The sequence below is a fragment of the Aquarana catesbeiana genome, linkage group LG03 (assembly GCF_042186555.1).
Source record: "Aquarana catesbeiana isolate 2022-GZ linkage group LG03, ASM4218655v1, whole genome shotgun sequence".
In the NCBI taxonomy this organism is placed as follows: Eukaryota; Metazoa; Chordata; class Amphibia; order Anura; family Ranidae; genus Aquarana; species Aquarana catesbeiana.
In genome coordinates, this window is record NC_133326.1 from 118,422,550 (window position 1) to 118,439,675 (window position 17,126).

General features: G+C 43.1%; 1 protein-coding gene across 1 annotated transcript in view; it reads left to right on the forward strand.

The window, feature by feature from the left end:
* The first annotated feature begins 5,002 nt into the window (after window positions 1–5,002).
* CCDC33 (coiled-coil domain containing 33) overlaps window positions 5,003–17,126 on the forward strand; it is a 207,573-nt gene continuing 195,449 nt past the window's right edge. The window contains exon 1 of the mRNA XM_073619065.1: window positions 5,003–5,460. Within this exon, the coding sequence (XP_073475166.1) occupies window positions 5,157–5,460 (304 nt within the window). The 5' untranslated portion in view covers window positions 5,003–5,156. The remainder of the gene's footprint in view (window positions 5,461–17,126) is intronic.

The following is a 17,126-nucleotide window of genomic DNA, read 5'->3' on the forward strand; positions in this document are numbered from 1 at the left end:
ACAAACTGAATCTGGTGGCAGGTGACGTTGCAAGTGACAAGCTGAATCTGGTGACATGTGACAAGCTGAATCTGGTGACAGGCGATGTGGCAAGCTGAATACGGTGGCAGATGACGTGACGAGCTGAATCTGGTGGCAAGTGATAAGCTGAATCTGGTGGCAGGTGATGTGGCAAGTGACAAGCTGAATCTGGTGACAAATGACAAGCTGAATCTGGTGGCAGGTGATGTGGCAAGTGACATGCTGAATCTGGTGACAAGCTAAATCTGGTGGCAGGCGATGTGACAAGCTGAATCTGGTGGCAGGTGATGTGGCAAGTGACAAGCTGGATCTGGTGGCAAGTGACAGGCTGAATCTGGTGGCAGGCCATGTGACAAGCTTAATCTGGTGGAGAGTGACGTGGCAAGGGATAATCTGCATCTAGTGGCAGGTGACATGGCAAGTGACAAGTTGTATCTGGAGGCAGGTGACGTGACAAGCTGCATCTGGTGGCAGGTGTCGTGGCAAGTGATCAGCTGCATCTGGTGTCAGGTGACGTGACAAGCTGCATCTGCTGGCAAGTGACGTGACAAGCTGCATCTGGTGGCAAGTGACGTGGCAAATGACAAGCTGAATCTGGTGGCATGTGACAAGCTGAATCTGGTGGCAGGCGATGTGACAAGCTGAATACGGTGGCAGGTGGCGTGACTAGCTGAATCTGGTGGCAAGTGATAAGCTGAATCTGGTGGCAGGTGACATGGCAAGTGACAAGCTGAATCTGGTGGCAAGTGACAAGCTGAATCTGTTGGCAGGCGATGTGACAAGCTGAATCTGGTGGAGAGTGACGTGGCAAGGGATAATCCGCATCTAGTGGCAGGTGACGTGGCAAGTGACAAGTTGTATCTAGTGGCAGGTAACGTGACAAGCTGCATCTGGTGGCAGGTGACGTGGCAAGTGACCAGCTGCATCTGGTGTCAGGTGACATGACAAGCTGCATCTGGTGGCAAGTGACGTGGCAAGTGACAAGCTGCATCTGGTGGTAGGCGACGGTGGCAAGTAACATGATCAGGGCTTCCTCTGATTCTGATTCTACATTATGGTTGAGTTGAACTATTTCATTCTATATTGTAATTCAATAATAGAAATAATGCGCTTCAATACTCCTGACAACATAACAACCATGGTGCGTGATGACTGAAGCACGAACACCAGCAATTGCCCTGACAAACTGCCAGCGAAAACCCGCCTTGGCATAATTTTCTTCCACGCAGCCGATCTCCGGTGCCAAAAAGGTTGGGGACCGTTGGTCTATAGCAATAAAAAAATTTTATTCCACAAACATTTAACACTGAAGCCTTCCAAATATCAGTTTTATTGCCTATTACTTTCTAACACAATTGTGCCCATTGGTGCACATAAAAATTGGGGTAAAATTGTGGTAGGATAAAAGGATATATACTCTGTTGGCACTGTAAGGGTTATCGGTTTGGCAGCCTTCCCACTGGGTTATTATTTAACTGTTCTTGCATTATTTCAATGCAAGTTCTTTCAATGCACTGGGACTGTGTTATTCCGCCGCACTGCGCTGGACCCCACCTACATGTCAAACAGAATTTGGCACTTGTCCCCCATGGCAATGCCCAGCCCCTATGATATTTGTTTGACAATCTCTTACCTATTTGTAGGCAGGCACAGTCTATTTTCTCCACTGTAGGTTGCACTCGACTGCAGCAGCATTGCAGTTGGAGGGGAAGTCAAGAAGGACATGGTTCCACAATGGTTACTTGGGTCACTGAGGAAGCTATCCGATTGAATGTTGCCACCCCATTTGACTCTGGCAGCCATCTTGGGTCAGGCAGAGCCTATTTAAGGCCCTGGCTCCTAGGCTTGGCACGCATTTCGCATGTGGGTAGTGCAGGGACTGGGCACCTGTCCAACAGGGACAGTGATTGGTGGCAGGGAGAGGTTCCAGATGAGTAGGGAAAGGGTAGGGCCTCGCCCTCCTTCCTGGAGACCACCCCATTTGGTCATCAACCAGTTAGGCCTCATTCTGCCCCTAAAGACTGTTGGCACATCTGACATCTGCTTCACTATACATTACTGTTTTATTCTGTGAGAATTCCCGGTTGGGTGCCGAACTTTAAAGGGTAAGTTCACCTTTACAAAAAATATGCAAGGTGAACTTACAGTGGACCCCCTCCCCAGCCCCCCCGTCCCGCTGTATGGGAGAACCCCCACTATCAGGCACCAGGACGCCGCTTCACCGGTCTGGGGATTTAAAAACCTCCTGGCTTTCTCTCCTCTATTCGCAGCGCTGATAGGACAGGCTAGACGTATTCTGATTAGTCGGCGCCGTCCATGTGACGGTGCTGACCAATTAGAATGCCTCTTGTCTGGACACTCTGAGAGGTACATATAGGAGATTAAGCTGCAGAAATTTCAGATCCCTGGACGGGTGAAGCGGCATACCGGTGCCTGACAGCGGGTGATCTCAGGACTCCAGTACAATAGGACCAGGGGGGCTAGGGGGGGTCCTGTATAAGTTCACCTTACAGATTGTCTGTAAAGGTGAACTTACACTTTAATACAAGTTCTGTTTTCTGCAACTGGACTTTGAGTGTTTATTGCTGCGGCACCGCACTGCCCCTCCCCACATATTAGCCTAGAAAATGTGCATTACTGTTTTGGGCATCCAAGGTTTACTCATGTTCGCGTAGCTGAACCCATGTACATGCGGCTCATCACTAGTCAAGTTTTTCTAATTGTCTGAATGTTATGTACAATATTGTACAATGTTCATATAAAACCAACAAATACAGATTGATCACAAAACCCCAATGAGTTTTTTCTGCCTGTGCCCCATTGAAGAGATTTTCAAATAGAAACGGTAAATCTTTCCAGCAGGGATTGTATTATTCATACAGCAAAATGAATAGGTTGTTCACAATTGAGTTTTTATTGCACTTTATGTTTACACATTAACCACTTCCGGACCGCCGGATACGTCCTGACTTTGACGGGGGATATCGTTCTGGCAGCAGCTAACTGCCATAACCCCGGTATCCTCATGTTCGGCCGGCGATCCGGTTTCTGATAAGAATTGTCTCTCCGGCGGATTCGCCGCAAGATCACTTTTATCGGCGTTGGGAGAGGGGGCCCCTACCACCGCGCTCCAGTGCCCTCCGCCGCTTACCGGATCTGTCAGCAGCAGCTGAGGCAATTGGATCTTCACCCTGGCTGGGCATGGAGACGAGTGAGGGGAAGATGGCCCCCACCCATTTCCATAACCATGCAGGGCAGAAGCAACGTCAAAAGTCACTTCCGCCCACAGCTCTTAAAGGGCCATTTTTTTAAATTTTTTTTTTAAATGACAATTTTTTTTTTTTTTATTGCATTTAAGTGTAAATGTGAGATCTGAGGTCTTTTTGACCCCAGATCTCATATTTAAGAGGTCCTGTCATGCTTTTTTTTCTATTACAAGGGATGTTTACATTCCTTGTAATAGGAATAAAGTGACACTTTTCTTGTAAAAAAAAAAAAAAAAAAAAAAAAAAAAAAAAAGGTTAAATAAATAAGAAAAAAAAAAATTTTAAACACACCCCGTCCCGCCGAGCTCACATGCAGAAGCGAACGCATACGTGAGTAGCGCCTGCATATGAAAACGGTGTTCAAATCACACATGTGAGGTATTGACGCGATTGGTAGAGCGAGAGCAATAATTCTAGCCCTAGACCTCCTCTGTAACGTAAAACTTAAAATTTTTTAAACGTTGCCTATGGAGATTTTTTTTTTTTTCGCCATTCCACGAGCGGGCGCAATTTTGAAGCATGACATGTTGGGTATCAATTTACTCAGCATAACATTATCATTCACAATATAAAAAAAAAATTGGGCTAACTTTAATACTTTCTTATTTTTTAACTCAAAAAAGTGTATTTCTTCCAAAAAAGTGCGCTTGTAAGACCGCTGCGCAAATACGGTGTGACAGAAAGTATTGCTACGACCGCCATTTTATTCTCTAGGGTGTTAGAAAAAATGTATAATGTTTAGGGGTTCTAAGTCATTTTCTAGCAAAAAAACCTGTTTTTAAACTTGTAAACAACACATCTCAAAAAGAGGCTCGGTCCTTAAGTGGTTAAAATATATTAGTATATAAATTCATAATGGTACTAGATAAAAAGATTATGCCCTGTACACATGGTCGGACATTGATCGGACATTCCGACAACAAAATCCATGGATTTTTTCAGACGGATGTTGGCTCAAACTTGTCTTGCATACACATGGTCACACAAAGTTGTCGTAAAATCCGATCGTTCTGAACGCGGTGACGTAAAACACGTACGTTGGGACTATAAACGGGGCAGTAGCCAATAGCTTTCATTCCTTAATTTATTATGAGCATGCGCGGCACTTTGTGCGTCGGATTTGTGTACACACAAACGGATTTTGTTGTCAGAAAATTTTATAGCAAGCTCTCAAACTTTGTGTGTCGGAAATTCCTAAGGAATAAGTGTGATGCAGCCTACACACGGTCGGAATTTCCGACAACAAGGTCCTATCACACATTTTCCATCGGAAAATCCTATCGTGTGTACAGGGCATTAGACACACAATGATCAAATCGAATGCTAAATTAGAAAGTTCTACATTTGGTGCTATTTATACAGATTTGCTGTGGATGCAACTAAAAATGACTTTGCTGTGCTTTACATTACATATTTCACATTCAGGAAATGGACATAAATTCCACATAGGTCTTTATATATGAGCCCTAAGTGACACCTGGTAATAGACCACCGGTCATAGATGACATGTATTGAACTATTTAGTTGCAAAGTATAAATCAGCTTGCTATTGTGTAGCTCTGTATAGCATTTACAAAAAAAGGGAAGTCATTTTTATAACCTTTCTTACTTGAAGGGACAGGACGGATAGACGTATAGTCATTGACTGTGCCTTAGGTCACCAGGTAACCTGGCTTGTCCCAAACAAACAGCATCCAGGTGAATGTGATCCTTCCTTCACTACCACTCCCTGCAGGTGTACAAACTTTTAGCAAGGACAAAAAAAAAAAGGGAGGGGGGAGGAATGAGAAACGCATACAGACAGAAGACTGTATAGAAAAGGAACAAGTGAATATGAAATGTATGGAACTTTGATTTTCTATTCCAAACATGCCAGTTCCAGCTGCACGACCTGCTGTCCCACCTGGGCCCCCTCGCCTGCGGTTAGAGGACAAGCTATTATCGTTAGAGTTCCGGCTCCTGGATGCCCAATTTAACGAGCCAGGACAGTACCAACTGCACCTTCGTGTAGAGAACCCTTTGCTGGAGAACTCAGTGGAAGGGATCACAGTGAGAGTCAACAATGGAGACATGATTGAGAGTAACCAGGCTGGGACTGACATTGCAGAGCAAGGAGATCTCACAGACACACTCGCATTTGAAAAGAATAGCTTCTTCTTTGTCCTGCCAAAAGGTAATGTCTTCAAACAATGATCTGATTCCTTTGTATATAAAAGTGATGGGTATGCTAGTATTTCTAGGCTTCTTACACACACAGAAAAAGAAATGTAGTGTTTGTAGCCATGTAGCATTTTTTTAATGGATCTGAGCACAGGTGTATTGTTGTCTCTGGGACAGTGCACATACCAGTTATGCAGCAGTGCATTCAGACCTGTAAAACAATTGAAAATGTTATGTTTGAGTGCAATAATGAACGCGTATATGCAAGTACAGTAAAACTTTGGATTGCGAGCATAATTTTTTCCGGAAACGTGTTTGTAATCACTCTTATATCACAGTGAATTTCCTCATAAGAAATAATGGAAACTCAGATGAATCTTTTACAATCATTTATTCATATAAAAATGTTTACATCAATACAAAATACAGTATAAAGTGTACTGTAAAACTAAAACAAATGAACCTGCACTTCAGGAGCTACAGAGTAAAAACAGAGAAGAGAGGCGGTTCACACACCGGCGACCTGAAAGTCAGCCAAGCAACTTCGAGGCAACTTCAGGGAATGCCTGGTTAATCTTCCTGTAATGTTAGATCCAAATCACATCAATTAAGATAAAGATCCGATTTGGAGGCAACTTCCATTAAAGTCTATGGGCACAAATCGGATAGAATGAAGTAGTACAGCAACCTTTTCTAAAGTCGGAGAGACTTCAGTAGTGCTAATTAAGACCGCTCTCATTTACTAAAATGGGATTTCACATGCCACACGACTTGGATCCAAGTCGGATCCAAAGTCGCGACAGTATGAACCGAGCCTTATACTCAGTTGTGATGTGGCACTACTCGTATTGCAAGACCTCGCTCATTTATCAAGTTAAAACTTATAAGCAAATCGTGCTCGTCTTGTGAAACACTCACAGACCAAGTTGCTCGCAATACAAGGTTTTACTGTACGTATGAGCTTATACCTGTAGATTGAAACAATGGCAGCTAGATGAGGATGAAAAAGAATTTGTGTCCCTGTATGTGTATATGTGCAAGGTCTTTAAAGTGGGAGTAAACTCCCAAGGATGATTTTTACCTATAGGTAAGCCTTATGCCCCGTACACACGGTCGGATTTTCCGACGAAAAATGTGTGATAGGACCTTGTTGTTGGAAATTCCGACCGTGTGTGGGCTCCATCACACATTTTCCATCGGATTTTCCGACACACAAACTTTGAGAGCAGGCTATAAAATCCGTTGTCGGAAATTCCAATCGTGTGTACACAAATCCGACGGACAAAGTGCCACGCATGCTCAGAATAAATAAAGAGATGAAAGCTATTGGCCACTGCCCCGTTTATAGTCCCGACGTACGTGTTTTACGTCACCGCATTCAGAACGATCGGATTTTCCGACAACTTTGTGTGACCGTGTGTATGCAAGACAAGTTTGAGCCAACATCCGTCGGAAAAAATCCTAGGATTTTGTTGTCGGAATGTCCGAACAAAGTCCTACCATGTGTACGGGGCATTATAGTAAGAGCCCTTTCACATGGACTGTACGATCAGGTCCATCTGTCAGATTTATAGGCAAACCTGATCGGACCCTCCATTCTACCCTATGGAGCAGCGGATGTCAGCAGTGACATGTCTGCTGACATCCGCCGCTATCCGATCTGATCCTGTCTGCAAAATCAACAGAGGGTGGTCCTATTTTCCATCCGTCTCGCGGATCGGATATGATTGAATGGAAACGGACCGGTGGTCCGTTTTCACCCGATTTCCCCATAGAGGAGAGCGGGACTGTGTCTGTCTCCGCTCTGCACAGTGAGCGGAGACAGACATGTCATCTGCCTGCTCAGCAGGGATCAGTGGAGCGATCCCCGCTGAGCAAGCGGAGTCCGTCAAACGGAGGCGCCCGTGTGAAAGGGGCCTAAGGCTTACCTGTAGGTACAGTAAATATCTCCTAACCATACAACATTAGGAGATATTGACTTGTGAAGCCTCCGGTAATGTCACCGGCGCATGTGCTCTGAAGGAATGGTATACCCGTGCCGTTCCTTCAGAGCCCTGTGCCGTGAACAGCAACTTCCGTATGCATGTGCAGGAGTGACATTGCGACTCGTCAAATCAAAGGACCAGAGCCCACCAACCCGGAAGGAAGACCAGGTGAAGATGGAAGCCCTGTCAGCGGTGACAGCGCACCACTGGAGGGCTGTGTTTTAAAGTAAGTTTCACATAATGTGCTATAATGCGATGCATACTAGCACATTATAAATTTGCCTTGCAGGTTTAAAAAAAAAACAAAAAATAAAACAGTGATTTACTACCGCTTTAAGGAACATAACTTGCATTTTATATTCAGGATCTTGCTGCCAGCCTCCACTAGGAAGATCCTAGGCATATACATCAGAAAGGCTTCATGCACTTCTACCTGTACATCCTAAAAAATTCTTCTAAAAATGTGCAAAGGGGTGCTGCATTCTAGACATTGTGCGCATGTGCCACTTTACGCAAGTAGCGCAGCATAGCTGTGCACAGCCGCCTTCACCCATTCATGTCTATGGGCAGCTGCACGTAGCACCAAGATATCTGGGCACAAAAATATGCAGCCCTGTGTGGGCAAATGTTCTCCTCTGCATGAAGCCTAAATTATTTTGTCCGTTTGCAAGAGAGGAGTAAACACTATAATGTTTTTACCTAGGTTTCCTGTGATACAGAGGCAGAATAAGATTTCTGCAACCATAAAACAAAACAGAGGGTGCACCAGCCTAATGCATTACCCTTAGATATCTTTTATTAATAAAATTAAAAAATGTAATATATGCTCACAAACAAACATGTGTACAAGCACGTCAGAACAAATCCAGGTACAGACCGCCTTGAATCCTTATTACTGATATTATCGCATGAATATAAAAGGGTAATAATGGAATAAAAATAAAAATAATAATTGTATATTTAATAATAAATATTAATAATAACAGAGGAAAAAAATAGATTTTCATGAGTTAATGCAATATAAGGGGTATGGTGAATAATGAGAGGAGCTCTAGGGATGTATCTGTTATGTCATTTGGATATTTAAGTGTAGCGCTAAGCCACAGGTCTTTAAGCTCTGAGGAAGAGGACAAGTCCCTCGAAAGGCGTTAGCCTTACAGATTCGTATAGGTCTTCTATGTGATGTGCTATAAATATACAGAAATCTGGCGGTCTGTACCTGGATTTGTTCTGACGACCTTATACACATGTTTGTGAGTTTGTGAGTATATATTCAATTTTTTGATTTTATTAATAAAGGATATCTGAGGATAATGCACTAGGCTGGTGCGCCCTCTGTTTTGTTTTATAGTTGCAGTCTATCTGGACTACCCCATTCTTAAGAGGGCAGCAAAGCGTGGCATTTCGAGTCAAGATGAGAACAAGAAATTAAGAGCCAGTAGAAACTGAGTACCACTTTCAAGCGTAGGAGGTCATTTTGTGTGGAATAAAATTTCTGTCTGTTTTTGATATGATGTAATGTTGCTTAACAAAATTTCCTGCAATGGCATGAACAAGTGGGGTAATAATAGAAATGGCATCATATGAGTTTAAAAAAGGCTAAGCTAAGAAAGGTGTTAATAAAACTTATAGGGTAAAGGAATTGTAAAGGTAATTTTTTTTTTTAAATATCAAACATTTTTACCTACCTGGAGTCGCACAGAGCGGCCAGGAACCTCCTCTTTTCGGGTCGCCCGCCTGCGCTCCTGGCCCCTCCCCTCAGTCCAGTGCCCCCACGGGAAGCCTCTTCCCCTGAGGGCACTCTTGCATGCTCGCACCCTAGTCCCTCTGCTGTGTCTATTGACATAGACAGAGGGACTCGGCCCTGCCCCCGCTCCCTCATCACTGGCTTTGATTGACAGCACTGAGAGCCAAAGGCTCCCAGTGCCTCATCAAAGCCAGCTAGACCCAGAAGTGAGGGGAGAAAAGATCTGCAAAGGTGCACGGCGCTGGATCGAATGAGGTCTCAGGTAAGTAAAAGGGGGGGGGGGATGCTGACACCTAAATGTTTTTTACATTAATGCAAGGAATGCATTAAGGTAAAACATGTTTAGACTTTACAACCACTTTAATAAGCTTCTAAAATTTTGTTTAAAAAATATATTTTTTTTACCAATGTACAAATACATGACTATAGCCTTCAATCCTAAATGAATGAAGAGTGTGGGCAGGGCTCCTCACCCTGCACACTTACGTGGGTACCTCTCCTCTCCTCTTGTGTACATGCTCATCAATGCCTGCTACCAGCAGGGGGCTGCGTCCACGTGTAAAGTCAACGTTGGGGCACAACCCTGGCTAAGAGATGAGCCGTATACTGTGTGTAGCTGTGGAACATACAGGGTTCCTCTGTGAGCATTACGTCCTATATCACTACACAGCTTCCTCATTGTTTGTTGCATTTAGGAGGGACACCGCTGAGCCTATGTACACAATGTACACCTTTGTAGGTTTATGTGCTTTTGTATGTATTAGCGTTTACTTAGCTCCAATGTTTTTATTCCATTATTGTTTGCCCTTCTGGGTTAACTGATGAGCTTATTGCACCAGGTGGAGATTAATCACTCTGCTATTTATTGTGCTGTTTCCGTTTGTAATAATTGTTATGAGTAAGGAGGATTAAGGCTGAAACACGTTAACTTGCTCTACTAAGGTTGTGTTACTGTGGAGTAGCTAATAAAGTGGAAGGGGAGACCCTCACCATGCCAACATCCAAAATATATATACAGTATAGGGATTGAACAAGTCAACAAATTGGTGGACTTTGTGGGCACATAATGCGAGGGAGAATCAATAAAAAGGTATAAATTTTATTACAACATAAATAAAAAAACATAAAAACAACATACAAACAACACCCTGTATGTTTTCCAGTTACCCAATAATGCAGTTACAGAGGGCAGGATCTACGGTACAAGGATTGATTTGATAATATATCAAAGTGATGAAAAGATTTCTGATCCAATAATGCCTCCAAGAACTTGCTCGTCTACGAGTTTCACTAAAATTTTAGCTTCCTCAGGACAGATACTGGGTAGGTGCTGGTATATTTAAAAACAAAAGAAGTACATGTGTAAGTATTTAATGTAGTATATATCTAAATAAGTATAGCTTTAGTTATTATAACATTTCTCCAGGAGGAGTACATATACACACAGATCAATTGCATGTAGAAATGACAACATATATGCTTGCCTGGTGAACTTGTGGCTCAGGGTATGGGAGAAACTCACAAAACTAACAGACAACCGGAAAGACAAAATTTCTAATTTCATATGTATGTGTGTAGTAGTGAAATACACACATATCATGTAGTCTATGGTAGGTACCACTAAATAAAACAGAAACATATGCATTATGGACTAGGGTGCTGCTATACATTTAATTAAAGTAAAAATCCCCAAATCAAAAAAGCGGATTATACTAGAATAGCTCTCACCTGATGTATAACAGTCATATAGATTGAGGATGTAAAAGTATTAGGGTATAGATCACACATAGAGGTAAGTGGTCACAGATTCCCACTATAAATGTTTCCAACACAAAATCTGAAAATAGATGAAGTCTATAATTAGGTGTTAACCCTTTGAGCAGGGTATACTATATATAGTGAAGCAGAATAAAGGAAAAATACAAAAAGTATATATGAGTGGTACTTACCAATAGTACCAAAAAATGGACCATAGGAATAGAATCAATGAATTAAATGGGTGAGTACAAAATCCCCTCGTATAGAGGCCAATGGTATGTCTAAGAGAGGGGGTATAACAACCTATTAAGTACTTTGCATATACGTAAAAACGCCCAAATGCAGACACAACTAACAAAGAAGAAAGGGACAAAGAAGAGAAGTGAGCACCTACCCAGTATCTGTCCTTAGGAAGCTAATATTTTAGTGAAACGCGTCGATGAGCAAGTTCTTGGAGGCATTATTGGATAAGAAATCTTTTCTTCACTTTGATATATTATCAAATCAATCCTTGTACCTTAGATCCTGCCCTCTGTAACTGCATTATTGGGTAACTGGTAACTGTGTCCATAGAGGGTGTTGTTTGTATGGTATGCTGTTTATATGTTTTCTAATTATGTTGTAATAAAATTTATACCTTTTTATTTATTCTCCCTCTCATTATGTGCCCACAAAGTCCACCAGTTTTTTAACTTCAATCCTTATGTAGCTAATAAAGTGAAGATTTTTTTTTTTTTTTTTTTTTTTTTTTAGAGCAATACACAGTTGCGGATCATCTATCCGGACTGTATTGAAGCAGCTCTGCAATCTCTGCTTCTACTTTCTTGTGTGCAGCTTCTGCCTCTGCTTCCATCAATGCTTGCTTGAGTGCAGTTTCAGCATCTTCTGCTTCAATCTCCACTTTCTTTTGGGCAAAGCTTGTCTGAATTTTAGAAACTTCAGCATCAGCACAGGCTGATAAATTGTTGGCTGAGAGTGGAAGATCTTGAGTGTAGAAACTTGATGGAGCTGGAGGAGATACAATTTCAAATTAATAAAGCACTTGGACTTTTAAGGCACCAGGTATCAAATAATGATAACCACATATCAGCATACATCATTTTATTTTTACATAATAAAAAGATTGTACAAAGGAGGGGAAAAGATTCTGAATCATTAAAGTAGTTGTATCCTAAACACATATCCAGCCCTGTACAAGCTTATTACAATTGTAAATCAAGATATCCAAATAATCTGTCCAAAAACCGACTATGTACAGCACTATAAGTAAATTAATTCTATACAAAGAGGGAGGAGAAGAGTCTCACTGATGAGCTCTACACCTTTCGCAGTCCAAGCCACTTCATCAGGAGCAGTACATATCAGAATCTATATTTCAATCTATAAAACAAAAACACTAAGTGTATACAATAACAGATTGGTAACAGTGTAGAAGCAAATACACGTCACATTTTTTCTTTACAACTTCATTTTCTTACCCAAGATGCATGTGACTATTCAGGCGTAACCATCAGCCCAAGACCCCCCAGAGGGGGAGAGATAGCTCCAGAACTATGCGCTACCCCCCCCCCCAAAAAAAAAGACCACTGGAGCATACTAGGACAGATCTGGAGGAGCGTCTCGTAGATGTGATTTAGATGCATGAAGCTGTGTGATTCTCTTCGTAGATTATGCTCATCAAACTCCTAGTGCTTTTGATACAGAGCGGGCCAATGTCACGCTGACAGCAGAGCTCTGCTGATTACAGTAAAAGAGTTGCTCTCCCAGAGTAACCTGCAGGACTGTGATACAAGTTTTACAGGTTAATCCTTCACATTGCAGGAGATGGCTGGGCAATATGGCTCAGAAGTAGAGTTGCCACCGCATCCCTTTAAACCCGAACACCTTTGAATTACGTAGGTTCTGAGGCTAATTGAATGCAGATAAGGCACCAAATGAGTTTAATTACCACCTTAATCAGCCACAGGACCTGTGTAATTAATATGTGCTCAGGTTTAAAGGGATGAGGTGGCAACCATACTCCATACTACATACTCAAAAGAGGCTTCTGCCCTTGCTGCACCCCACTCAGCACAGAGTCCCCAGGCAACCACCTTTCCTGCCTCTACTTTTCTCTGGCACTGAAAAAAATATGGGCTCTGTCATGACAAAATAAAATGGGAGTTTTACCAAAATGACAAGAGTACCAAGGTTTATATAGAAAAAAAAAAGAGGGAAGAAACTGTGCTTAAGTGAAGTGTATAAGGATAGATAAGCTGCAATTCCTCTATGCAACATAAACACATTGAGAAAAATTTGGAAAAAACGGAATTGCACTAAAAAGGACTCGTGACCATGCATATGGCCACCAATCCACAATAATCTTGAATTGTGTGAAAAAAACAAATTGAACACAAATTAATTAATAAAGTGACAGTCCATCAAATATACATTGCTATATGTGAAGTATTGGCAATATAAAACAAAAAGTCCATATAATCAAGTGAAAAGAATATCACCCATGTGATAAATAATCAATGTAAATTGTGATTCTTGTCAAGAGTAGACAAAAGTGCTTGTTCCACCACCTTAGGTAATCATTGGCCGCTTACCAGAAACTCATGATCCCCCGCCACAGAGGATCAGAGAAAGCTGTATAGAAAGATGGTAATCTGAAAACATGAAAATGATCATGGCTGAGTGAAGACGTGCTAGATCAGAGCTCCCGACCCCCCACCGAGCTACACCAGCTGCTAATCACTATCCTTGCTAGCCACTGCGGTATGCCCGTTACCAGAAGGAGGAAGGCACGGGGGAGCTTGCAGAGCGTTCAGAGCGTTCAGAGAGGGAGAGGGAAGACAGCAACGGAAAAAGCAAAGGCAGCAGTAAACTGCCAAAAGATGGATCATTACCTGACGGATCCTCTGGCTGCACTCAGCGCCTCTCCCACCTCTCCTGTCTCTCTCGTTCCCTCCCCCGCTCCGAGGACGGTGGAGCAACAAGACTCTCCGCTGGCTTCCCTGCTGGCTTCCCCTGATCTCAGAGCTCCACTGACGGCTGTTACCATTCATGCCGCTGCTGCTGCTACTACTGCCGTCCGCGCCTCCTCTGATTCACGCTCCAGCTCTGTGACGGCTTCTGGGACACTCACTGGTTCACTCACTGGGTCACTGCCGGGACTTCCCTCCCAACCACCCCCCCAACCTCCCCCCCAACCTCTTACAGTCCAGATTGACTCAGACCTGCGAGCATTGCTGCAAGCATTGCCGACTAAAGCGGACATTGAAGCCCTTATCGGTCGTCTGGAGGAGCAACACCGAAGGGACTTTGCTGAAGTGAGACGGGACGTGCAAGTCCTGTCGTCCCGTATGAACACCGGTGAGGCATCACTTGAAGGGCTGCAGCAACGACTTACCAACTTAGAGACGCTGCAGGACACCCACATACAGACATCAGCATCCATGCAGCTCCGTTTGGAAGAAATAGAAGACAGGAGCCGACGCAATAACTTACGGCTACGAGGACTGCCAGAGGTCACAGGCATGGAAGACCTGACAGCGAAGGCAATTGCGATCTTCCGACAGTTGACAGGTGAGGTTATCCCTGTAGACCTAGAGTTAGATCGGATACATAGAGCACCGGGTCCAAAGCAGTTAGACCCTAAACGGCCACGAGACGTCATATGTAGAGTACACCGTTTCACTCAAAAAGAAACCATCGCCCGTAAGGCCTGGGAAGTAGGTGCAGTGGAATACGAGGGTGCATCAATTAAAATTATGCCTGACTTATCAAGAGCAACGCTTTACAGAAGAGGACTGTTACGACCAGTCCTGGATATAGCCCGCCGCCAGGGAGCTACATATAGATGGGGTTTTCCCCTTTCAGTTATATTTAGGAGAGACAAAAAAACTTTTATTCTCCATACACCAGGCGATCTGCCGGCTTTTTTTGTTTTTATGGACACCGAGCCGATCCAAATGCCAGACTGGCTGCAGTCCATTCCACAACCGATGCACCGCTTGGGCCGCTCGGTTTTCAACGGCACTGTGATATAGTGAGGGAATGAGGGAGTCCCTAATCATGCTAAAAAAGGAAAACCGAGTAGCAGTACAGCAATAGTACAACACCGGATAAGACGATTATACATTTTTTTTTTTTTTTTTTTTTTTTTTTTTTTTGTTTTGGACTCATGTGAACTTTACAATATTGGCTGTTGAACAATATTAGTATTGTCATTGTTCCTTTTCCCTTTTTTTTTCTTTTTTCTCTCTCCCTGTGGTTCGCAATTGTATTACCCCCTCCTTTTTTTTTTTTTTTTTTTTCTCCTCTCCTCTGTGGGGAATCCCCACTAATTGCTCCTGGTAAATGCCCCTAGTGGAACTCCTGGGAAGCACATTGGATAAATAGACACATGGATATATGTATGATATATGTTATGAAATATGTATGATGACCATATTTGTTACCTTGTCTGGTGCTTTCTTGTTAGTAACCTCTCTCTGACTATCTAGTTATTGAGAACTTATTGCAATGACCCTGAGTAGTATTTTTTTCTTTTTTTTTTTCTTTCTCTCCCTCTTTCTCCCCTTTTTTTTTCCCCTCTTTTTCTTTCCCTGGGGGGAGGGGGGGGGGGGTTTATTTGAATTTCCTTCCAGGATTGAGACCTAGGGTCGATTAAGGGATAGGCCTATAGGACTTAGTGCTTCAATGCTGGAATAATTGCTGTTTATTATTGTTTGACTTATTTCCTATTAAAGTGTTATATTTACTTAAGGGTATTTACACTAAAGGGAACTATTATATATTGAGAATATGTATATAACCTCTCCCAGGGAATGTAGGGGGTGGATGAGGGCCATTGCTCGATAGATATACCAGTTGCCTCAGTGTTCCCCGCCTAGCTGCATCTAAGCCTACCATGATTATGAATGATGAAAGTATGAGATGCTTAAGAGGGAAATGGCTCTGGGTTCCCCTCTACTGAATAAGCTCTCCAGTGTGATAGAGGGTATCAGCCCCAGCTGAGCAGAGTGCCCTCTCTTACTGCGGAGGATGAGATGCTTGGAGACGTGGAATCGAAAATCTCAGAGAGGAGTTTTCGCTATTCCCTTAGTTGAGATGAGGTGGGGGGGGGTTGAGGCGGGGAATACTGAGGTAGCGACACTGGAATGATAAAATGTTCCTTACGATTCGATGCCCCGGGTTGAGTCGATTTCTGGTGGTGAGCTATGGATTAAGAAACCGGGTCTAAATCATCTCTTGGAGAGAACAAGTAAATTATCTTAAAGCTAACCCAATTCACTGGGAGAGGTACTTATCAGGGATATGGGGGCCCCCAACACGGGGCGGGGGCATTTCACGCACAGGAAGACATGGAGGACAGGGGGAATCCGGGGGGGGTCTGCTCCCCCCCCGGTCAGACAGGCCCCACCTTGTTTTTGGGGGTGTCGGGCTGGGGGGGGCTGCAGACCACTCCGGTTAATATTAATATTACTTTGAGATTATTGTTATTAAGTACCACTACCCGAAATACGGGTGGTAAAATGGTGATGTCTTTGGTTTAAGCTTAGCAAACGCTTTGAATATATATTCCTATAAGGATAGAGGTGGGGTGGGAAGGATAGGGGTGGGGGGGGGATATGGGACGCTCTCACGGAGTTTGTCCTACACACTTCCCCACATAGGTCGTCACACAAGCCCCCCAATTCAGTTGGGGGAGTAGATGTGACTTTTTATTTGGTGTTTACCAATTTAGTGGTTTGAAGTAGAGTGGCGTGTGGAACGGATTGTTTCCGTCCCCCGCTCCATTTCTCTTTGGATTTTTTTTTTTTTTTTTTTTTTTTTTTTTTTGAGATGGATGGCCTTAAGGTGCTTTCACTCAATGCCAAGGGACTAAATACCCCAGAGAAACGGAAAATGTTGCTACACGACCTGAAGGCCTCTAAAACTGATATAGCATTCATACAGGAGACTCATTTTAGAGCGAATAAGGTACCTGTACTAAAGAACAGATTTTTTCCTGAAATATACCATGCCACTAATAAATTTGCTAAAGCCAGAGGGGTATCTATTCTCCGATCTAGTAAGTTTTCATGGGTATGCAGTGAATCTCTGTTAGATGAAGGGGGACGTTTTGCGTTTATAAAAGGGTTTCTGGGCGGAGTACGGGTGACTCTAGCAACGATTTATGCGCCTAACGATCACCAGGAT